A 26,339-nucleotide genomic window follows, 5' to 3' on the forward strand; every position below is an offset into this window, starting at 1 on the left:
GGTGTTGCGCAATACCACAATAAAACCAGAGGTAATGATTAACACCGCAATAAATCCTTTATAAAACTCAAGTAAAACCAAGTGGCTTTAGAATTGTTACCTGGGCATGCTGATTCAGAACCAGAGAAATGCAATTATGTACCTAATAATGCAAAACTTGAAGCTGAGGAGGCACCCAAAACTTGGCTTTCGAATGGGACTTTGGACTGTTTCAGGTTTAATCGAAGATGCTGTTCAGTGGCGGGATTTAATGGAATGGACGAAGAAACAAATACCGGTGAGGTCGTTTCATAACTTCACTCGTTTATCTATTTGATTTTCCTGCATTCATATATTTTATTATTTCTAAATTTTATTCTTTTACTAAGTAATTAAAATGATGCCAGGTAGACGGAATTTTTCAATTTTCAGAGAGCGACAAAAAGGCGCTATAACCTTGGCCTATTGCAGCCAGACTATGGTTAATGCCATAAGTTCATCCCCGAGGGTCCGGTGTATCACTTAACCTTTATTAGCAAAGATACTCCCAACGACTACAATTTGTAATCTGTAAATTAATCAATATCTTCAAGGGAAGCGTTTGGTACGGGAGGTCCACGCTTTCTTCCTTCCCCTTGATTTCAATGAGTTGAATGGAATTAAGTATCATTTTTAATTCCACTTAATTCTTTGGAATTCTCTCTGCGGTACATGCTGCGCAGTTGGCCTGGCCGTTGACAAGAAAAATGACCGATTTAAGCAATCGGCATTTTCCAGGATGCCTTCAAGTATTGGCTGCGTTAGTGTGAGATAAGATAAGATAAGATAATAATGCAAAACTTGAAGCTGAATAAAAATACTGCAATCCTGTCATTTATGGGTTCTTATCTTCACTTCAATCCCCAATTATAGTTTGTTCTATGCGTCCAGATTAACTTTTTACCAAGCTTTATGAGTAAAAAATGAAAAAAAGAAAATGCAATTGTCAGTCGAATCAATTTAAAGATCTGAGAACTCAAAACAACATTATGGTGAACTGTGAGAGGATTTTTTTAGAATGGTTTTAACCCAAAGGGTCATAGATGTGAGAGGATTGCATTCAATTCCTTGTTCAATCACTTTGTCTGATATCAGAAACAAACAACCCATTTGGGGGTGCAGGTTAATAATATGATATCATAGCATGAAAACATTTATAATCATAAACAGTAAGTCAACTTACTACCGTACCCATATGTTTCAAGAGATACGAGTGGCAGTGACTGCACTTTGTATCATTGACTATTTAACGACTCGTACACGCCTACCGAACAGAGATTGAAGTTCATCAATGTCGGTCCTAGTGCAAGTGCAGTTAAATCGTGATAAAACTTTTAATAGACAGTTTCTCTTTATTGTTCGTGGAGGAAATAGCAAACATTAACCGATTAGGTCCCGATGTAAACGCCGCACATAACATGTTGTTCTATTGAATTGTTAGCTGTTTTTTTTTGCGAAAAATGTTTTGAAAGCAATAAGCTATTAAAGCAGCAGTTGACACTATAAGGAAAGCATGACCGTACAACCGTGATTGCGAAAACTTCCTATAGATTTACGTACCCGGGCATCAGGAAAAATTACAATAATAATAGCGTAGTAGCACAGGTGTAGAGGTCACTAACCTTTGATGTAATGTAGCTGTTAGACTAATGCTGCGTGTAAACGCCGGTCATAACGTCTATTTACTATCAGACACTGTTAATTTTCTCATCAGGTCATGCGACTCCGTCATCGATCACTGTAATCGCGCGGCAGCAATGCAACTTGACGCCTAGGGAACTTGTTAACTGCTATTTCCGAAGGTGGTAATTATTTAGTCAATGCGTGACTACATAGGAAAACTTCATAAAGCAATATTTTCCGATAGTGCACTCATGCGCAGCGCAATTGACATTGTCCAAGACAAACATGCTGTACCTGTATTCTCTGGTCGCGTGACTGGAACGCGATCACTCGTTAGATTTGATTGATAGATGTAGGTATGTGGAAGTTTTAATAGGATTGTGTCCGTTATGGATTACTGTTAATACATGTTCAGGTAGTATTATAGAAATGCATACGAAAGACGAATAAACTATCTTCTTGAGCTATAGAGGCTGCATCCGCTTCTAATTACATGCTTTACAACTTAAGCAGGACGTCACAACGAAACAATAGGGGTATTCACGTAGCGCTTGTTATTTTGCGTAAACGGTGTATTCCGTCTCCGTGTATATACTGCCGCTATTCGCAGAACAGTCTTAGTTTCTATGGAGATGGAACTAATATGTGAATAGCGGAAGTATAAATATGCAATACGTCGTATACGGAACATAGCAAGCGCTACATGAATACCCCACCATTGCTGTTCTATTTTGTAATTTAATAGATACGAACCGAGGGGTAACATACTTCATAATATTATCATATATTAATATATTAGGCCCTATTAAAGCCCTATAAATGAATACCTTTATAGGGCTTTAGGTTATATTTATGAGTGGAAACGGTATTATTGGGAAAGTAATATATTTTCGACAGTGTCTTGCCCCTCGATACGAACAATGGTTTCAGGATGAACTTTATAATTTTGATTTTTAAATGATACTGAAACCCTGAAGTGAGCCTAATAGCTATACATTTATCCGACAATTACCATTAATAACCATTACCAACCGCAGTGACGCCATTGTCACTGTATCACTGTTTGAACGAATTTGATTTTTTTTATTTTTTATTTATTTTTATTGGACGGCCATCAGCGCATCAAGAGGCTATATAGGCCGTTGATGACAAAAAAATACAAACGATAGTTTTCAATTGCACATTTTACACTAAAAATCTTAATACTAAAACAATTCATTTTAAAGGGAATTATAGTCTTTCTAGCCTAAATAACTTAACCTATCCTTATATTTCTAAAATAAGTTAACTCAAATGGAATCGTATATATTAGATTGTTTTAAGAATTTTAAAACTCGGTTAATGTCACTCAAATTATCTCTCAGTGCAATGAGACCTGGAATTTCCAATTCCTTTCTCAATGTCGTGAACTTTGGACAAGTGGTTAAAATATGTTTGATTGAGAGAGTTTCTTTGCATAGATGAACGAATTTGAATAGTGATGTTTTACCAAGCTAGTCCTAATTTACCTCCAGAATCTTGGACAACAACATCTTCCAAAAAACACTGCTTTTAACAAATTCTCCAGTTCAAGGATTTAGAAATTACAAACGCGTTGGCTTTGAGTTCGCAGATGTCACACGAGAAACTTTTTTAGGAACTCTTGTATTTTGCAATGTTCTCCGGGTCACTCTGTTAATCAACTCACATACTTACGATGTCCCTCAGCATTTGATCTGCATAATAATGTGCCACCAAAAAACTCGGTCCATGATTTTCCGTTTCCAATTTCTCGATAGTCCCACACTTTCCAGGTCACGCTCCATTTGGTTTAACCATCGAGCACGCTGTGCACCTATGCGTCTAATCCCAACCGGATTGTACCGCCCATTGTACCCTTCCAGCTTTAGCAACTTTATGGATACTGGATTCGGCGAAAAACGGCCAGTGTTTTCAAGTCCCCGTCGGGCACTGTCCACGTTTCGTGCCCGTAGAGGACTACCAGTCTTATTAGCATTTTGTACATGGTGCATTTGGTACGAGGATGAAGTTTACTAGATCTTAGGGTCTTGTGGAGTCCGTAGTAAGTACGACTTCTGGCAAGAATACATATGCGTATTTCTCTGCTGCAGTTGTTAACCACATTCGTCCACCGCCTCAAAGTCGTCCCCGTCGACTATCACACTATTGCTTATGCGAGCTCGATCGCGCTCGGTTTCTCCTGCTAACAGGTCCTTGGTTTTAGACATATTCACAACTAATCCAACTGCTTCACATTTCAGTTTATATACTGCTCAGTAACCGCCTGGAACGTCCTTCCGACAATGTCCACGTCATCAGCGAAACACATAAATTGGCTAGATTTATTGAAGATCGTGCTCCACACGTTTCAAAACACCTAAATACTACCGCTCTGTCAAAGTCCCCTGTTTGTTTCAAATGGGTTTGATACCGCGCATCGAACACCATTCATCGTGACCTTAATCATTCTAATAAGCTTCTCGGGAAAGCCGTTTTCGTCCATGATTTTCCACAGCCCTTCACGGTCGATCATAGGCGGTCTTGAAATCTACGAAAAGGTGGTGCGTAGAGATTCGGTATTCGCGACACTTTTGGAGGATCTGTTGCAGCACAAAGATTTGGTCCGTTGTCGATCGCCCGGCCACAAAACCGGCTTGATAACTTCCCACAAAACTACCTGTTAGCGGCGATAGACGTCGAAAGATGATCTGAGAACGTACTTTATAGGACGGTCATTGCGTTGAGAATGATGATCGCTCGATAGTTCTCACATTCCAACTTGTCGCCCTTATTGTATATTGGACATTACTCCCTCCTTCCACTTCTCCGATAGCTGTTTTGTTTCTCAGATTCTGACTATCAGCTGCCGACAGGTAGCCAACCTATCCGGGCCCGTCTTGATAAGCTCCGCGGTGATGCCATCTTTGCCAGCTGCTTTGTTGTTCTTGAGCTGCTTGAAACTTCATATTCGATCTTTTCACCTATTGTAGGGGTCGGCACATTACCATTATCCTCTGCTAATCGAACGAGGTTTAAAATTCTAGTCCAGGAATCTGTCAACTGGCTCATTATCCATAACGACGCGATCGTATTTCATCAGCAAATTTTTGTAATCCTTAAGCATTTCTTTTGGCTTCAGGTTGTCAAGTTCCGGAACAACTTTGCTTGGAATCTTCTAAAAAAAAACAGGAAATCTAGGATAAGCGGCTTTTGCCTTTTGACCGCTCCCAGTTTGGTAGAATCCAAGAGTCTTAGATTCTTATTGGGTTGTTCAGGATCGATACTTGACGCGTTTGTCCCGTTGACGCCATACTGTGACCAATTGGCTTCCCTGACAACATATCACATCTGTGATTCTTCAATGATTTTAATGATTTAGTGAGATTTTAATGTTAATAGCTTTGTTAATAATAACTGACGATGTATTGTTTTGAAAAGGCAATATTTAATGCGCAAAATGTTTCTAAGGGTTTTTTTTTGCATTTTTAGTAACCGAAAATTTACTGAAACGGCCGTAATTGTTTGTCCTATAATATTTTTTTACCAAATTCGGGAATTTTTGCTGAATATTTGAAATTTGTTTGAAACATGTTGATTTTTCTAACAAATCATCAACTGTGGTCATATCTGCTACTTTGCTGCAGCTACAAGCCATGGTGCGTGCCATTTGGATCCAGGGGGCATTATCAATCCGAAACCGATTCCTATAGAGGGACATTTCAGTATCAGTAAAATATGTCATGTCGAATAATTAAAAACATTGGCACGTGATAAAGTAGCGATTGGTGACTATTTCATGTCTTTCAGACTCAACGACCAAATGCTTTTGTTTTCTGTTTAACCGTTTGCTCTGTTTCTGAATGATGCATAAAAATTCTTTTCTATTACAACCACTCATCTTGCGCAGAAAAAGCACAACTACAAGCAGAGCTAAGAAAACCTTCACACACTGGAGACTAGAGACTATTTGTTCTGCTTTTCAAAGAAAACATCGGGTAGCGAATTATATGGACTGAAACGATTTGTTCCGTGACATTGAGAGTATGCTTTGGGTAGTGTTCCGGTAGAAAAAAAGATGAAACAAAACTGATGCTCATTTGGGGCCAGAACAAAGCATTGCCAAAGTAGCAAAACTCGTCGCTTGTAGGAGAAGGTAACATCCGAGAGAGAGAGAGAGAGAGAGAGAGAGAGAGAGAGCAAATCGGTAATACGCCGAGAGTTGAGATTATTTCCGGAGCACGACATAAGCCTAATTAGAGGTCGCCTATTTTAATCAGTTGAAAATAAATAAGCTTAAAATGCAGGTTTTTGTTCATATTTTTGGAATCTCTTGATAAGAACAACATCTTGAATCACTTAACTATAGATGTAATTCATACAAACACAATTTTTGACAAAAATATGATGAATTAAACATTGTTTTCAAGAAACTTACATTTTTTCAACTGCCGAAGAGGATCACCACCTCATTAATAATAAACAAACAAACAAACAACAACCACCTCATTGCTGCTAAAGAGAATCATTACCCCGCTACTTTGAGTACTGGATTATAGCATTTTTAAAGTCAAGCTCAGTTTTAACATACCATATTTTAGTACACCATGACGAAATGAGCGCTTGCATCAGTTGACGTCATTGTCGCAAATTTATAAGTGATAATTTGGGATAAGTTTGCAATACATAAGTAAAATTCACAACTGTTTAAGAAAGTACCTGAAAATGATTGAAAAAAATTGTGTTCCACCTGATTAAAATTAGTACCAGTGCGTCAATTCCTAATGTAGAAAATTAGAAGTGTAGCTTAATAATAATGACTTTCGGTGGTAACAGCACAGACTAACAGACGTAAAACCTCGAACAAATTTTCTAACAAAACATCGTTTCATTGACACCCCTAAAACATGGAAAAAACACTAGCATCACCTGGTGCAGTCTTCGCGCTACGCAGAGTAAGTTGCTATAAATTTAGCAATGCTATAAATTTACTTGTGTATTATCTGACAACAGCGCCAGCGCATGCGACTGGCGTTCTCGCGCAGCGACTGTTGTTTGAGTCTTGGCTTAACCGAAAATTTGAAATGATCGTTTTTATTGACGATGGAATGAGGCTCCAGTGTTACGTCTGTTAGTCTGTGGTAACAGCTTCAAGAACTAAGGTTAACAAGAAGATTAGTAACCTGATATCTCCCACTTAGAAGACCCATCGCTTATAATAAGGAAAAACAATCAGTGATCCACTAATACTGCTTAAAATAGGTTCCCTACCCTACATAGGCTGAATTTAGAAGTAGGCTAAAATATAAAATAGATCAATCACTAGATCTATGTCGATTACTAGATAAATGTCTGGTTCTCCGCATTGATAATGAGTAAGCAAACGGCTTAATTCATATACAAGCCACTGCTTTGACCTGCAGCTATGATTGAGCAGCTTAAAGATGTCTAGTAAGCGATAGATATATGCAAATGATCCAGCCGTAACAACGAATCAGCCCGAGGCGGCGGTCAATGTTCTAAGCACGAGGTTCATCTTCCGTCATGTTGTATATCTAACAGCCATTAATCTACTGTTAATTTGCACTATTTCATTATGTACTATAAAATATGGAAATAGTATTCAGCACTACACTAAATCTACAACAGCTGTAGCATACAGCTACAGTCTACTAAGGTACAAATCCCTTAAATACACAGCGCATACGCAGTAAAGATCGACATGCATTTTGCATCGACCGTTTCGCGCGGTGAATAAAATGGAAAATTTTATTTACTCACATATGATCGCGTTGTGGACTAACTATATTTAGTAAAGGTGCGTATATTAAACTTACCGGTAGCCGGAAATGGCGTTCAGTAGACTGCTTTTGCCAGCACCCGAAGGACCCATTATAGCTGATAATTGTCCATGCCGAAAAACGCCACTCACTCCCTTCACAATAGTTCGTTTTCGGCTTTCGCTAACTGGAAATGAAAGGTGAAAGCAGGTCAAATGAGAGGTATATAAGAGATTTGATCTTTTTCAGTTCTTGTATTTACGGAAAGGTGTGTGAACATCGCAACGCTTCTCAAGCGAGATACATATTTAATGATATTGTCGTCGGTGTGCTCGTCAGCTCCATATGAGGTTTAAATTGCCGATAATTTTATTGGTTGAAGCGTGCACGATGTAATTGAATCGCTTTAGCATACCAACGACAAATAGTGGGTCTCAATATATACTCACTGAAACTCCTCCGGACATTGACCGTATACACTATCTCTTGGAACTCCACGTCTTTCGCCATTCTTGGCACCGAGAATGCACAGCGTGTAGTAGAAAAACCAGCAAGTGCAGCCTTGAAGTACTTTTTACTTTGACAAGCTCTGCTTTACTGCACCTTCAACCGGTATGAAAGGGCAATGTGTTGCGGTGCCTTGGACCGACGTCAATAAACCTTTCTCTGCAACGGTTTGGTACTCTCGTCTCGGAATGATTTTGTATCAGACATTTAGTTCAACTTTCGATGGTTGTCTCGCTTCTCGCAATGGATTCACCTTTCTCTTTGTCAACTGCTGGTGCTGCTCTCTGGCATGCTGCAATTATAAACAACAAAACGAAACTAACTTCAGTTTCATGCCGTGAATTTGCTTATGGTGCGGCTTCACTTATGACTTCGGTGTAATTATTTGCGTCATCAATCAAGTGAGTCGAGCCCAGCTCCAGCACCGCCTATGACTTTTTCAATTAATTGGAATAAAAAGTTCCTAGACTGATGACTACTATCGCGGTTCCGGCATGAAGCAACATTTCCCAGTTAATTAATGCAAAAAACGTTTAGTCAGTCATCTCTAATGTCCTTTTTTCACCGTTATTGCACAATACCACTTTTAGTGATATAGTATAGAAAACTGTATTACATACTACAAGAATACATTGTTTAACAGTAATCTCGAGGGAACCGTAAAAAATTTAATTCTATTTAATCCAGCTATCTATAGATAGTTTCATTGTTATATCGATAATGACGATCGTAATTATTTCAGTTTTTTAATTAAAATAATGATTATTTTATACACCAGGTCTCGTGTCAATTTTGTGCTGTCCAGAAGAGTATAGATTTAAAAATTGTATAAACTGTACTAGTCAGGTAGTACTTAATTGATAGTCGATAAGTGCGAGGTAATGACGGTGGGTTCGGTGGATAATAACATCAATGTGACTTTATGATACCCGAACGCGTATTATCGGCGAAAGTTGTGCTTACTGTGGGTTCCACAAGCCATAGCGGTCGGTCAAACTAAGCACACGTACAAAATGTATTCTCTACACTTATTTTCTACGGCCACGAAAAGGGGACAATGTTCGGGACCTGTTAGCGCTCGGAAAATTCGAAAAACGAGTGCTAAGAACGATCTTCGGTGGTGTACAGGAAATGAATTCGTGCAGCTCTGTGGGTATTCAGCATGCAAAAGGTGGCTGAACGAATGCGATGGGCAGGGCATGTTGCAAGAATGCCGAAACAGTTATCTAGCGACGACGGTGTTTGCTGAAAATTTAGTAGGAACAAGACGATCATCGTCTGTTGGGCATAAAAACATTAGATCAGCGTCGAAGACCATCGCAAACTGTGTTGATCGTAAACCTGATTACTGCAGAGTATGATGGTCCGGATTTGTTATGCATCATTCCACGCCAAATCGTTTCCCAAAAAAACTGAAATCTGAAACGTACCTACCGCTCTGATTTCTGATTCTCTCTCTGATGAAACTTTACCAACGTATTTGATAGGAGGAAATATGCACCTTCCATAGGTTTTGGCATTATTTTAATTCAAGACCGTATTTATGTACATGTGAATTATGTTTGAAAGATTGAATCTCAAAACTATCGATTGTTCAGAAATTATGTCAAAGGAAAATTCGTAGAAAATTGATTTCTAAACATGAAAAAATATGTACTAAAAAAATCTTTTACTAGTTTTGAAAATAAAACTTAACATCAAAATATCAAAAATGATAAAGACGTGTTTAAAAATAATTATTATGACCAATTTTGTTGTAAATGACATAAAGAACTGTTATTTGTATTAAAAATTCATATATTATTTAAAAAATCCCTGGTTAGAAAAAAGTCGTTCTACGATGTCCGTCATGGAAGTTGAATCATCTCAGAATAACTTTTAAAAGGTTTTTCCAAAAAATCTTAAAATTTTCAAGAATGATATATTTTTGATATTTTAATTTTCAAATTTTTTAAAAACTGGTAAAAGATTTTCAGTGCATATTTTTTCATTTTTGGAAATCAATTTTTTCAACTTTTCATTTGACATAATTTTTGAACAGGACTCGAATGAACGACTTGCGTTTAAAAAGTTTTAATAAAAACTAATAGCAACAACAACAATTTTTTAACAATCGATAGTTTTCGAGATAATACACATGTTTAAAAGACTATTAAACATAATACACATGACAATAAATATGCCCTTCTTAAAAATGAGTCTTAAATCAAAATGGTGCCAAATATGTGGAAGGTGCATATTTCCTCCAATCAAACACGGATAAAAATGGATTTCTTTCGGGATGTTCCTTATAGAATCAAAAACTACTAAACCAATCGGCGTGAAAATTTGCATGTAGAGGTTTTTGGGGCCAGGAAAGGTTTTAGTGATGGTTAGAGACCCCTCCCCCTACTAAGAGGGGGGCTCCCATACAAATGAAACACAAATTTCTGCATAACTCGAGAACTAATCAAGCAAATGGAACCAAATTTGGCATGTGAAGGTTTTCGAGGACAAGAATATTTTCTATGGTGAATTAGGACTACTACCCACTTTGAGAGGGGGGCTCCTATACAAACGAAATACAAATTTCCTCATAACTCGAGAACTAATCAAGCAAATGGAACCAAATTTGGCATGTGGAGGTTTTTGGAGACAAAAATATTTTCTATGGTGAATTAGGACCCCTCCCCACTTTAAGAGGGGGACTTCTACACAAATTAAATACAAATTTCCTCATAATTCGAGAACTAATCAAGCAAATGGAACCATATTTGGCATGTGGGTGTTTTTGGAGGCAACTATTATTTCTATGATGAATTAGGACCTTTTTAGGAGGGAAATATAACGAAATACAAATTTCCTCATAACTCTAGAACTAACCAAGCAAATGGAACCAAATTTAGCATGTGGGTGTTTTTGTAGGCAAGAATATTTTCTATGGTGAATTAGGACCCCTATCCACTTTAGGAGGGGGGCGGCTCCTATACAAATGATAATACAAATTTCCTCATAACTCAAGAATTAATCAACCAAATGGAATCAAATTTGACACGTAAGTGGTTTTGGAGGCAAGATTTTTTTCTATGGTGAATTGAGACCCCTCTCCTCTTTAGAAAGCGAGTTATGACCCATCTCCCCTTTAAGAGGGTGGGCTTCCATACAAATGAAATGCAAATTTCCTCTTATTTCGAGAACTAATCAAGCAAATGGAACCAAATTTGGCGAATTTATTTTATGATAGAGACCTCTCACCCCCGTGGTAGGGGGATATGGACTCTCATAAAATAAAACAGAAATAAAACAGAATTTTTTGCGAAACTCAAAAGCTAATCGAACTCGAGAAATTCGAGACTCTTCCATAAAACATTAGTCAATAATAAGACCACAAAAACTATCTATAGTAACACTAGATCATTCAGGACGAGACGGCCGCGAGTGTTGCCGGTGACCCGCCGTCGGAAGCGCCGCCCACTGGGGGGACTCCAGTGGCAACTCCCCGCAGAAATCACTACTGTCTAGGTTTATTTGTTTTCCTAGGTCTACCTGGGTTTCCTGGAACGAGCGACAGCGAGTAAGAAGAGGATCGCGAAATAGTACTTCCCACAAAAAATTTTTCCGTGAAATGGTACATTCCGCTTAAGGTTTTTCGCAAAATGATATTCGGCGAAATGTTGCACAATCATGGTGAATTACTATCCACTTTCTGGCTATGCAATGAGGGGACAGGGGAGCTGTTTTCTACTTTAGTGTGAGGGAAAATTGCAAATTTGTATATTAAACTACCCATTCCTGGTAACTAATAAGCATTAACATAAGCAGCAAATCAGCGTATCAGGCGTTTTATAATGCACGTTGTTGTATATTAGCTTTTTGACTGCATAGGTGTTGTAAATTGGCATCCAAAATTGTATTCAAATTCTTCGTGTCGGTAATTAGCTGTAAATTAGCATTGTCAGCACTATAAGAAGGTTATCAGTAAAGTAGTTGTATATTTTGCCAGCTGTATATTATTGGCCTGCATTTGAATAGCATTGGTGATGCTTATTGGTTACCTGGGATGCTTTCATAGTTACGTAACTGCCAAAATGAATCATCTAAGGTTGAACTCCTCAGAAACTTGCAAAACTCGAGATTGTGACAAAGATCATCCGAGATTCATGATTTATGTACAACACAGGTTAATTTGTGGCAATACGAAGTTTGTCGGGTCAGCTAGTAATATATAATAATAATAAAGTAAAATATAAGGTACCCCGGGGCAAGTGGGAATACGGGGTAAGTGGGAACGACTCATAATTCTCTTCGACCTCATTTTATCCAACCTAACCTTTCTAGAAATGGAAGATACAAATCCAACGCATACATTAAAATTATAGTTTAATTATAATTGGCTTTCAAAACGCCAAAATTTAACTTTTAATTTCGACGTCATTTTGCAATTTGCGTTGCAAGTTGGACGCACCTTTCTATGTATGATAGTTTGGTCGCAAGCTTTCGTAAAAGTACATGTTTTTCTGACACTAGGTATATATTAACAAGTTACACCTATTATATTAACAAGTTACACCTGAAAAATAGTTCTATAATTTGACAAACGGTGTTAAATATATGGGTCGAAATAAGGGTGGCATTTCAAAGCACCTGGGGTAAGTGGGATCTAATATAAATAAAGTGTTTCAAAACAAAACTTCCTATCTTGATACATTTTTTAGATGTACTACCGAATATTTTCAGCTTAATTACATAATATTTATATCGGTAAAGCTTTAAAATAAAACTGGAAAGGATTAAACCAAGAGGACCCAAAAAGAAAGTCCATTAACATGGCTTATGAGGGAGCAAACTGTTTGTTCACATTCTGAAGATTCATAAACGATGTTAGTTGACTCTGGGAAGGCAGAGTAGATATAATTAAGCAAATCTGCAACTATATGTCAAACAATAAAGCGTTATGGTTGGTATAACGTAACTATTTTTTATGATAGTTTCACTAGTAGCTCTATCGTATTGGGCATGGCAGAACAAACTGACCATAATCGTATTTTTGAGCTATTAAACAATGGTTCAACATAACGGCTCGCAGGAATTGGATTCAACTACACGTTCAACTATATAGCGTTACAATACTGCATTACTGCATAATTGCTCACGAATTGTGTTTCATTTTAATTATAGAGTTGCCCGTTGTGCTTTAATAGTGATCTGATTTTGTAACGGCATTTTTGGATGAACCAGCACGAGTAATTGAATTCATGTCCAATTCAATTGAATTCGAATAGTTCAAATGAAATCTTATGACTGTGAATTATCCTCGAATAATGCTCGTTAATCATTTATAATCGTTCGATTAATGTAATTAATTGGAATTAAAGGAATTAAAAGAAATATTCGAGTATTTTTTAATCGAATACTACTAGCACGAATACTTGAATTAATCGATTAGTGCAGGCACCGATTGATTGGTAATCGAATAAATGAAAATTTCGGACATCACTAGGGTAAGGGATTTAGTTTTTCAATCCTGTGCAAGTTTTCGCTTACTCTAGCACATATTTTGTGTTGATTATAACAACAGGTTCAATCAATAGCAATGGAAACAAATGGATGTTTTTAGGAAAACATCACCCTGGAAACATTATAGAACCTTTGAGCAGGTCTTTTATCGACTATACCAAACGCTGGACTCTTCAAAACCCTGCAAATCTTAACTTATACCTTGAGAACGCTTGTTTTTCTAAAAAGCAGCAGCTCTCTTAGTTCAACTGAAATTTACAATTTATAACATTGAGTCCAATTTGTGGCCGTACGAAGTTTGCCGGATCGCCTAGTAAATAGGTACATATGTTTAAAATAGAAAGTTAACTAATGCCGTTGAATAATGCCGAACAGAAAATACTCGCAATAGTTTAACATTTTAGCTGGAACTATTTTTTTTTTCATTTAACACCACTTTTTTTTAAATCTTCTATACCTGTAAAAATTGATTTCTGTCTGTCTGTTGCTATTTTCCTTGTAGAATCGAAAACCGATCGGCGTGCAAACTTGCATATAGGGGTAGGGGAAGGTTCTTATGATAGTTAGAGATCCCCCTTCCCTAAGAGGGGAGGCTCCGATACAAATGAAACACAAATTTCCTTTTATCTCGAGAACTAATCAAACAAATGGACCCAAATTTGACATGTGGGGGTTTCAGGAGGCAAGATTTTTTTCTTATGAATTAGGACCCCTCCCCTGTTTAGGAGGGGGCTCCCATACAAATGAAATACAAGTTTTTAATCTGAACACTTTCTAATTTGAACCCCGTTGGTTTGCACGACGTGCAAATTAAAAATGGATCGAATGTCATTCTCAATATGACATCATTTGCTTATGCAGACAATGCACATAAACACGATTCGTTTGTACTGAACTTGCGTGTTCAAACTGTTTCACTTTGCGTTTTCCCAACGATTATGGTAGAAATCCGATCGGAGAATGAAATATTCACTTGCAACTACCAACAGTATCAAACCATCAAAACAATAACAAAGTGCAGGGTAGCCAGTTCACACAAGTTCCAGCATATTTAGGGTTACCAGTTGTTCAAATTAAAAGCTAACCCCGTTAGTTTGCATGAGGAGTCGTTCAAACGGTTCAAACGAACGGGGGTCCATTGTACATTGTACGGGGGTCCAAATCAGTACACCTGTGCCCGATTGATTAGCTTGCGCTTGGTTGATCAATTGAGAGATAAAATTTAATTTCTACCAGAAATTAAACAGTTCTAACAGTCCGCGATATTGCAAGGTCTTAAGTCTTGAATTTCGAAAAAAAAATTCCCGATTTTTTCAGTTTCTCCATTTTGCCAGCTCTAAATTCAACATGGGGCTAACAAAATCGGAATATTACTGTAACAAAAAAAATATTGGAATAATTTTCAATCAAATACTTCCAGCACGATTAAATTAATTAATCGAATAATTCAAAGGGAATCTTATGATTGTGAATAATTCCCGAATAAAGCCTGTTAATCGTTCACAATCGTTCGATTAATGGAATTAATTAGAATTAATGGAATAAAAGAAATATTCGAGTGTTTTTTAATCGAATACTACTTGCACGAAAAGTTGAATTAATCGCTTAGTGCAGACAACGCTCACGGATTAATCGGTAATCGGATAAATCGGCACCAACTTTTCAAAAGGGCCAATCTGCAAAATGTATGCAGGTTAAACTGAAATTTACAATTTATAAAATTCAGTCCAATTTGTGTCCGTTCAAAGTTTCCGGATTGCCTAGGCATATATTTTTAAAATAGAAAGTTAACTGAAATAATGCCGAACAGAAAGTACTCGCAATAGTTTAACATTTCAGCTGTAATTATATTATTCTTTTCATTTACCGCCACATTTGTTTTTGATTTAAAATAAATCAAAAGTGCCATAAATCTGTTCTTCTGAAAAATTATATTTCCTAACCAATTTTTTATTTGTTGTTGTTAGTTTTTACAATACTTTGTACTGCGATACTTATTAACTGCGCGATTCGTATTAAAAAGATGCGTCCATAAGTTCAAGTTTAAGTTCAAGATCAATCAACAACCATTGCAGCAGCTGCGGGTTGCCTGCTTACGACTTGAACTTGGGCTCTATAGCGGTGGGTCTGTAGTTACTCGAACGTGAACAGGTTGGCGGCGGTGAACGGAATGCCTACAAGAAAGTTTTTCTTGCTTTTTTATGGCGTTCGTGCCTGCCGCTTTATTTTACGGTTGCTGAACAGAGGAGCACATATACTCAGCTTAGTTAGTAAAAACACGATTGATGATCTATTCGATGCTTGAAGGAGCTTGAAGTGAAGCTTTCAATTTAAGTTTATGACCGCCATAAGTAGGTAACTGCAGGCTTGAGTCCCGGATCTCCTGAACCCAGCCCTATAGCTGTTGTCAGTTTGCGATCTTAAAACTGCGGGACCCCTTTTTAGCCTTTCTTTGAAAACCTCTGTTTGACCTAGATCACCTCAGTTCCCTTTGTTTTATGTATGACCTAGGACTTTATTCTTTAAGGACTGTAGTCGCCTGATATTTTTCGTAATTCATATCTTAACCTGGTACATGAATTGATTGCACTCATTACTTATAGATTTTTTACAAATAGCTTTAATGACATTGACTTACGAGAGCCTAATGCATAGTGATTTTCCACAAGTTGTGATTCATGGAATTGTCACTGTTCAGAAACAATGAGATTTCTCCAACACACGCCTCAGGGTCAGCACACGTATTAATTAGTGTCAAGAAAACACTTATTGAGCATTTTACTAAAATTTCCCACCTTCGATTTATTTTGCACTGTTATTAAACTACCTATTGAAACCGACCCTTCCGTTACCGACTACCCCCAACTATCATTGCCTCGTTACATTTCTGTGGATATTGTGACCGTTCGGGAAGACCGACCGTACCGATCGGTGTGGCTCTAAGTGAATGAATCAGTTTACGATGGCTCCGATGGCGATGGGGTAATGGCTCGAGTTTTCTATTGTAGAATTTTGGCACGATGGCGACGGCATAGCGCGAATGCAATATTGGTGGCATCGGAGACGCGCGTTCGACGTCGGTTCAATGGGAACGAAACCAACAACGGTCGAAATCAGTCAACGTGAGATCAATTCAAGGAAAACTCACGAGACCAGGTTTATTGCAAAACGTTTCACGTGGAGTTTTTTTAATTTGTTTGCTGGGACTACGTTTTATAAAAAATTACGAGGATGAAATAAAACTCTCAAATTGTGAACAGTAATTTCTCAACAGATATTGAAAATTATCGCATTATCTGATAGGATTTTTGTGCAATTCAATCTAGACGAGTCATCTTACTTGACAAGCACGAACGATAACTGCATACACCAATTTTTTAATTCAAAATTAACAATATGTGGGCTACGAATTTATACATATACGTAGTATATGAATAGTCCCTGATTAAGTTTATATGTGACTAGTCGAATTGGATATTTTTTAAAAACCGAAACTTCGATTAGTACTACTAATTCGTACTACTAATCTTCTTTAGTGTGTACTGTTACTAACTGCTGTTTATGTTTTAATGACTCAGTTTCTCTAATAATGCCGTTAAACTGTACCAGTAACCTGTATCCTACTTTTTAGATGACAATAAATATTAAATAGATAGTACATAGAGCACGTGTCCTAGTGCGTCTCATTCTAAGAACGCATTTTTGTTTAAGAGTAGCTGGCGTGAAAGCTGTCATATAAATGTAAAAATACTCACTTTTTCAATGCACAATGCATACAGAACAGGAGAAGAGTGGAAAAATGTCATTACATGGATTTTGTAGATTCAGATACGTACTTTTAGACCATGCATCCTGATTTTGAAAATATGTACCAACGGAAGTATGAGATGTCGTGGAAAACTATAATATTTTTGAACAAAAACTTCTATAACTTTCTTCAGACAATAGTTAGCAACTACCTAGTGGCTGCAAAAAATATATCATTTTACGTCCTAAAAGTCATCCGAACACAGTTATCGAATTGGTTTTCAAATCAAAACGTTAGAACAAAAAAACTAATTTTTCAAGACCCACCCTGACGCAATCTAGAAAAATACCCAGACGAGATACAATTTTCGTTTTTTCAAAGAAATTAAATTATCTACAACTTTGTGGTAGGAAATATTGCTCTATATCACAAGAATAAAAAGTTAAAATTTTTGTAGCGAGCAAAAGTGAACTTATAAACGAAATCTTCTGAACATATAAAATCTGTAGAGCAAATAGTTTTCGAGATATTGATTTTTGTTTTGAATGTTTGCTTTTTCGACCATAGTGCACTTGTTAAGCTATTGTGCAACAAATATGTTTCTTGGGGTGACTGTGTTTATATAGTAAAATCGGATGCATGTACCAAATTGCTGGACTTTTTCGAGCAAAAATCCAACAGATTACCAGACTGGTTATTAGTCCAGTTGTAATTACGGCTAGGATTCCCCAAGAATAATTTATCCAGCATTAGGTTACAAACCTGAAGCGCAAGAACTACACGCTCTATTAATTAGCATTTAATTTTTCATCGTGATTCACCGAGAAAAGGAGTTTATCAAAAATAACGTACAGTTTCAGAACGGTTCAAAAATTTCTACAAGGGTTTACGAAATATTGGACAGACAGTATAGTTTTTTTTATTTTCTATTGTTTGTTCAGTTTATAAACTTAGGAACGAAAAATACATTCAAGCTGGTAAGAGGAAATGTTTATCAACTTAGAGACTATATTGGCTCGTTTCAGCCTGATTTTTATTTTCAGCTATAATAAATTCAAGCCTGTCATGCTGTTTTCCAACCACCATATGTAAATCTAGCATGTCCATAATATTTGTCTATGTAAGTTAACAAATTATGGTTTTTTATGTAGTACATGCAGACATTGTTTACTGTTAATAACCATTATTTAGATTCTCTAGGCTTTATTCGTTAGACCTGCTACTAATCGGACTTTAGTAAATAATATTAAAAAAGTAATCGATGTTAAGTAAGCTTATCTAGATTAAGCCTTTAATACTTTGAACACACCTAATTACTAGGATGTTTGAATAAACTGATACAGAACATATTCCTTTATAATCTGTTATCAAACCTTCGGCGTGACCTTGTTTCATTGGAAGGAAACATGAATTGTTCACGAACAGATCATATCACTATGTTTTTATTCATGCTCTAGTTGCAGTTGCTAGAGAATTCCGATCGCTTTCGTAATAAATGCTGCTATTACTGTGTGGCATTCATATACATTAGATAATATCTGTTGTTATATTAAAAGCGAGAAAACTGAAAATCATCACACCGCGACTAGATTGACTGCGGACGGAGACGATCATTAAGTTGCTTGCCATTGTAATAAACTGCACACTTGCGTACACAATTATCGCGTGATGGGAAGTCAACTGTAAAACCGTGGTGCACCCCAAGCGACGTTAATCATTACTATATTTGCATTGCATTACATCACATTGAGTTACACATTTCAATGAGCCGTCAATTGATTATTCCCTAGGGATGTCATAGAGAATCCGGTGTTTTATGTACGTCCAGATTTGTCTACACTCTTAAAAAAATTACGTACAAAAAGATTCGATTGAGCTAAAACTTGGTAATACGGCTAAAAAGTCCTTAAAGTGTACAGACTCAGATCCTGAGTAGTTTTGCAGACAGGCACAAATCTTGGGGTTTAAGAGCATATCTCAAAGAAAATCTTTTGAATGGCCTCTACCCTGTTGATATTACTTACTTTACCAGCCGAGAGCCGGGGTGGCTCTTGCCGTATCCAGAATTCCTCTCTGTTGTAGTCGGTCCTCCCCGTCGCCAATTCGTTGCGCGTCTTGACGCACGCAAGTCGGCTTCAACCTGGCCGAGCCACGTTGGGCGCCTCTATTCCTGGTGCCGGTGGGGTTCTTGAACAGAACGGATTCCACTACACAGTCGTCTGGCATCCTTGCGATGTGGTCGGTCCGTCGTAGTCTCCCAACTTTCGCCAGGTTGGCACAGAAGCAAGAAAAAAGTTTCGCCAGGTGTACGATGGAAATCTCTTCGAGTAGTGGCTATAACTCGTGCAACTATGTGCACGTATGTCTTCCGTAGGCAAAGTTGCTGTCTTAAGTCCGTAGAGGACTACCCGTTTGATTAGCGTTTTCGACATCGCCAGCTTTGTGCGGTGGCGATCGCTTCTTGATCGAAGCGTCTTGCGGAGGAAAAAGTAGGCTTGATTTCCATCGTGAATGCGTCGTTGAATCTCCTTACTCGTATTATTATAAACGGTGACCATATCCCAAATAAACGAATTTATCTACTACTTCCAGTTCATCCCGTTAATAGTAAGGAGGCAAGCGTTGCTTTCTCTGGGGCCTCTTGCTACCATATATTTGGCTTTCAGCGCATTTATTTGTGACCCTATCCTCCGTTTTTAGTCTGGTGTAGATTGTCTCCGCCGTCCCAAAGTTTCCAGTAATGATCTAGAGTTTATCTGCGAAGGCTACGAGTTGGCTATTCTGGCTGAAGATCGTTCCTCTCGTTTCGATGGCCGCTCACTGGATCACACCTTCAATAGCGATATTGAATAACATACACGATAGTTCATCCCTTGCCGCAACCCTTTACGCGAAACGAAAGAACCCGAGAGTGTCCCCGAAACGTGCACGCAACACATCTCTCGCTCCTATATAACTTTGATCAGCCGCGACAGCTTGTCCTGAAAACCGTACTCGTGCATGCACAGCATAATATGGTGCCCACACAACAACGGCGTACTCCAGAATGATGTGGACAAGTGTACAGTGTAACGATTCAAGCGCGTATATATCCTGGAACGCGCTGGGGTTTCTTTTCACGAATCCAAGTATTGCGAAGACCTTAGCAGTGATCGGCAGCCGTAGATGGCTGCCTTGGGGCACGCCAGATTTACTTTATTTATTATTACCAACAGGCAAAACTTGCCCTAATGGATCTCAATATCTAATGCATAAATCGTCGAAAAATAGAGACAAAACTCGAACGTGGCAGGTAGCACTCGTTGTGATAAATTAAAATCGAATACTGCCGAAACTCGTTTGAACGAATGCTGTAGACCAGAGATAGCGCTATTGGCACTGTAATTAGTCCGACGAAAAGTATCGAGTATTGTTCATTGGCTGTCGCCATGGAAGCCTTCGAAGAGCGTAGGAAAAGAAGCGACGCTGGATGATTTTGATGCGGTAGATAGCTTTATTGTAGTGAGGGATCCATACTACAGAACACTATTTTAGGGACACTCGAACCAGTGACCCGTAGAGCGCTACCAAACATTCAATGCTATTGAAGTCACGTGTCATTCGCATAATCAACACTAGTTGTCTAGAAGCTTTGGTAACAATTAATGAAACGTGTAGCTTAACATCAAGCAACACATCGAGATCTTTGACTTGTTCCACTCGGTGAATTGGAATTACATTAAGTTTGTAGTTGAAATGTATCGGCTAATTTTTTCTCGTAAAAGAGGAACGATACTTGCGGCAGATGGTATTTCGAAACAAATCGAATTAACACCTTTGACAATACTGACAAAAGCGGAGCGTTCAGTAAGATAAGATTGGATCCACTGTGTCGTCTAGCTTAGTAAGCCCAAGCACATCAGGTTTTCAACTGCGAGTGCGTGTGGAATTTTGTTGACTGCTTTGCTAAAGTCAATGTATACTACATCAACCTGTCTTCTCCTATATAGAATACTCTTGATTAGCGAGTTGATGAATACTATGAAATTCGTGGTTGAAAAGCTTTTGTTCATAAAACCGTCTTGATGTTCATAAATTATTGGCCGCACTGCATGGTACATAACAGCGTAGACTATCTTTTCAAGAACCTTAGGGAGACAATTTAAAATTGAAATTCCGCAATAGTTTTCAATATCGTGGATATTTCCAGCCTTGTGTATTGGGGTAATTGATACTAACTTCCACACCGTTGGCAATACGCCACTAGTGACCAATTGAAGATTATTGACACGAACGAAGCGAGGGACGTAGGGACGTGAACGAGGGTGGCTAACTATCAAGGCCGGCACCATTTGAGGAATCTACTGACAAAAGTGCTCTTTCCACATCTTCGACGGAAACAATCAGGTGTGGTTGATACATGTTGTGATGCGTCGAGTGACTATATATAGAGTGGCGACAATGTCAAAATTGGAATGACAATTATCTGTCAGTGTCATTCCAATCGAGCAGACTACCAATCCAAAGCGTATGCAGGAAAGAGAAAGAAAATTCGCATTGCATACATTTGGGATGACATGTCGTCGCTCTGTATATAGTCACTCTAGTGATGCGCTATGTCGGTCAGCTATTTTCAATGTTCGATGGGCGTATGAAAAGGAGGTATATTTGTGAACACACTTTTAAAGAACTTAAAGTTGAACTTATATTTTCTACTCAAAATTTTCTACTTCTACTCAAGTTTGTACACTTTAGGGGCATTTTGAGTAGTTTTAACCTAGTTTTAATTAAATCCAATATGTTGGATAGGTAAATTCATTTAATAGTGTAGGAAATCAACAATTATTTAACCAGAAGATGAAAATAAAAAAGAAAATACACTATCAAACTACATGCTAAAGATCTATATTTTTGTGTTTTTATTTTTCTTCTGTGATATTTTATGCGTAATTCCATTTCAAACATACGGGAAAATATTAAAAAAAATATAAACTACACATTTACTTTTCCTCAGTATTGTGCAGGTTGACAAATCTGTCACACAGTTTTTTAGATATTCAGACTTCATTTTACGGATAGGTTTAGTGATACATATACTTATTTTAAATGAGATTTTTGATGTGCAATCAAACCTTGTTAACAGATTTGAACTTTGAAATTTAAAACGCGCTCCGATTTCCGATTTGTAATTCTTAAAATGTTTGCCGTTAAAGTTTAAATACAAATGGCATTTTTAAAATTAGAAGTATGTGGTAGTCAACCTTCAACGCTAATTTGAATTGTTTGCAACCGGCCGATACGGTCACATGATATGAAATCACCCATGCTGTGGTATAGCAATGCCCAACTTATTCTTGGGTACTAAATGGTTGAATAATACATCTGTAAAACAGATTCCACGGAGGTCCACATCCTCTTATTTCAGCAACTCCTATCCCTACCTCCTCGTAGTACCATCCAGGATACGTTCCTTAGTGGAATTCGGACAACCGGTGGAAACTAGGGTCGTATACGGACAGGGAAGGAGGCACTCATGCGAATGCTGAGTGTGAACTCGCCGCCTGCAATAACGGTTCTCTGTAGAAGGTATGACTACTAGAACCAAAGCAGAGGGTCCAAAGCCTCTAAAAGGAGAATAGCCGTAATCCATGGCTATCACGTAAAGACTTGAATGGATAAACCCCTAACCCAAGGTGTGACGCGACCCGTGCCGAGGGATGATTGGTGGAGGAGGTTCTATGAATTCTCTGCCGCAACGGAGCCTGTGAAGTACCAGGGTGGCCTCCACAGTAATTTGTCCTTGCTGCATCAAGCCGGTCTGATGCAGTGGGCCATTTCTTACCGAGCATGCTCTCTCTACCGTAAAACAAAGAAACGAAGGAGGTGGAGAGGAGAATAGGGGAGGAACACCCAGCCCTGTTCCTCGTCTATCCTCACCGACTCGTAGTGAGTCGACAGACGAGGTGGCTCCAACTCTGAAGAGTGAGCTGAAGCAATGGGAGAGCCGAACAGTCATGACGTCGAGTATTAAGGTTACTCAAAAGTTGCTGAGTCTAAGACAGATATTAGCACGCTTACCAGTATTGTGATAGGACATATCATGTTCGGAATTTCGATTTCGTACAAGATGATATTTAACCTCGGAACACTTGCTCTGCAATTGTGGAGCACAAATAGCACGCAGACTGCAATATCTCAAAAAGGGGAGATATAGTCTGTGTCGCCGATCAGAGTAACAAGGTTCAAAAACCAAGTCACCTCTGATTGGCATTTGTCTCGCTCCAGCTACCACCCTATCATTTCCTCAAGAAGTGATAGGTCAGCTTGAAGCGTACAGTAAAAGTAATAAACAGGGCATACCACAATAGTTCAAAACACTGGACCCAGTGGTAAGAGTACCCAACAGAAGTGGAAAACTTATTCTTCGAACTACCACTCGGATATCCACAAAGAAATATACAAGATTAGGGCGCCTTCAATAATGTTTTGCAAAATAGGAAAAGCCAGTAATTACTTTTTCTTATGCTACACATACTCACACGTAATATTTTGTGAAGTTGAAGAGTTTTTATCATCCAAATACAATTCAAGCAAACAGCATTACAAATTATTCAGCAAATTGTTGTTATTCTCTGAAATCTGAAACCTGTAAAGAGGAAAAAGACAAAAATATTTTAATAGACATTTTATATTAAGTATGATAGATTGACTGCAGACCATTCCTCAACTGGATATTCACACGAAAAAAAATTATTGACTTGATCTGTTTGTTTCTACGATGTCCTCTTTAAAAGGGGGGGCTTCCATACAAATTTCCTCATAACTCGAGAACTAATCAAGCAAATGGAACCAAATTTGGCATGTGAAGGTTTTCGAGGGCAAGAATACTTTCCATAGTAAATTAGGACCCCTCCTCACTTTAAGAGGGGGGGCTCCTGTACCAAAGAAACACAATTTTCCTCATAACTCGAGAAGTAATTAAGCAAATGGAACCAAATTTGGCATTTGGGTGTTTTTGGAGACAAAAATTTTTTCTATGATGAATTGGGACCCCTCCCCGTTTTAGGAGGGGGGATCCTATACACATGAAATACAAATTTCCTCATAACTGAAGAACTAATCAAGAAAATGGAACAAAATTTGGCATGTGAAAGTTTTCGAGGGCAAGAATATTTTCTATGGTGAATAAGGAGCCCTCCCAACTTTAATGTGGGGGGCTCCTATACAAACTAAATACAAATTTCCTCATAACTCAAGAACTAATCAAGCAAATGGAACAAAATTTGGCACGTGGGTGTTTTTGGAGATAAATTTTTTTTCTATGATGAATTGGGACCCCTCCCCACTTTAGGAAGGGGGGCTCCTATACAAATGAAATGCAAATTTCCTCATAACTCGAGAATTAATCAAGCAAATGGAACCAAATTTGGCATGTGAAAGTTTTCTAAGGCATGAATATTTTCTATGGTGAGTTAGAACCCCTCCCCACTTTAAGAGGGGGGGCTCCTATACAAACGAAATACAAATTTCCTCATAACTCGAGAACTAATCAAGTAAATGGAACCAAATTTGACATGTGGGTGTTTTTGGAGACAAAAATTTTTTCTATGATGAACTAGGACCCCTCCTCACTTTAGGAGGGGAGGCTCCTATACAAATGAAATACAAATTTCCTCATAACTCGAGAGCTATTCAAGCAAATGAAACCAAATTTGGCATATGAAAGTTTTCGAGGGCAAGAATATTTTCTATGGTGAATTAGGACCCCTCCCAACTTCAAGAGGGGGGGGCTCCTATACAAACGAAATACAAATTTCCTCATAACTCGAGAACTAATCAAGCAAATGGAACCAAATTTGGTACGTGGGTGTTTTTGGAGACAAAAATTTTTTCTATGATGAATTGGGACCCCTACCCACTTTAGGAGGGGGGGCTCCTATACAAATGAAATTCAAATTTCCTCTTATCTCGAGAACTAATCAATCAAATGGAACCAAATTTGGCATGTGGGAGTTTTAGATGGCAGAAATTTTTTCTATGGTGAATTACGACCCCTTCCCCTTTTAAGAGGGGAGCTCCCATACAAATGAAATTCAAATTTCCTTATAACTTGAGAACTAATCAAGCAAATGGAACCAAATTTGGCATGTGGGAGATTTTGGAGTCTTGAATTTATTTTACGATAGTTAGAGACCTCACCCCTGTGGTAGGGGGATATGGACTCTCATACAAATAAAACAGAAATTTTTGCGAAACTCAAAAACTAATCGAACTCGAGAAATTCGAGACTCTTCCATAAAACATTAGTCAATACAAGTCCACAAAAACTATCTATAGTAACACTAGATCATTCAGGACGAGACGGTCGCGAGTGTTGCCGGTGACCCGCCGTCGGAAGCGCCGCCCATTGGGGGGCTTGCAAAACTCGAGATTGTGACAAAGATCATCCGAGATTCATGATTTATGTACAACACAGGTTAATTTGTGGCAATACGAAGTTTGTCGGGTCAGCTAGTATAGAATAAAAAAAGGGTTTACATAATCGGCAAAGCGTTTTAAAATACTTTGAATAACAACTTTTAAATAAATTTTGTCTAATAGTTGTGTTTCAAAATTTGGAATTATAGCGTTCTAAAGACCGGTGAATATGATGTATTGCCAAAAGAAAATCTTTGAAAACTTTTTACTTTCGACAATGAAACATCTATTTTTCCAACCTCGTGTTTGTTTTTTAGTCTTGACCTTGAAATGCGGTCAAGCATATATATTAATATTTTTAGAGGGGTCAGTCCCGGCGTAGTGGTTAGCATTCACACCTCTCACGCCGAGGACCCGGGTTCAAATCCCAACCCCGCAGAAGTCACGAATGACCCAAAACTGGTTAAAGTGACTATAATCTAAACAAAAAACCTGATTTAATCCACCTATTGGTGAAAGGAACCTTTGTTATACGGTCTTACTTACTATTTGAGATAGAAATCGACACGTCTTCGGAACATAATTCATCTATTAGTTAACGTTGCATTGTGCGTTGGTTTACATAAAAATTTTGGAAATTGAATAAGCTTACAAAATTTGAACAAAATAGTAGCACTTACAAATTTTGATAGTTCTTTTTCTTATGAAATTGCTGAGTAAGTTGTTACTAATGTGGGTAAGTGCAAGTAAAAGTAAGTTGTAAGAAGAAATAT

At 37.9% G+C, this 26,339-nt stretch overlaps 1 protein-coding gene across 1 annotated transcript in view; it reads right to left on the reverse strand.

Annotated features, from left to right (window-relative positions):
* LOC128734569 (ATP-binding cassette subfamily G member 4) overlaps positions 1-26,339 on the reverse strand; it is a 77,443-nt gene that overhangs the window by 4,630 nt on the left and 46,474 nt on the right. Inside the window, exons 2-4 of the mRNA XM_053828833.1 lie at positions 23,688-23,794; positions 7,868-8,217; positions 7,476-7,605 (exon numbers count right to left, since the gene is read on the reverse strand). Of these exons, the coding sequence (XP_053684808.1) occupies positions 7,476-7,605; positions 7,868-7,928 (191 nt within the window). The 5' untranslated portion in view covers positions 7,929-8,217; positions 23,688-23,794. The remainder of the gene's footprint in view (positions 1-7,475; positions 7,606-7,867; positions 8,218-23,687; positions 23,795-26,339) is intronic.

The sequence above is a fragment of the Sabethes cyaneus genome, chromosome 2 (assembly GCF_943734655.1).
Source record: "Sabethes cyaneus chromosome 2, idSabCyanKW18_F2, whole genome shotgun sequence".
Classification (NCBI taxonomy): domain Eukaryota; kingdom Metazoa; phylum Arthropoda; class Insecta; order Diptera; family Culicidae; genus Sabethes; species Sabethes cyaneus.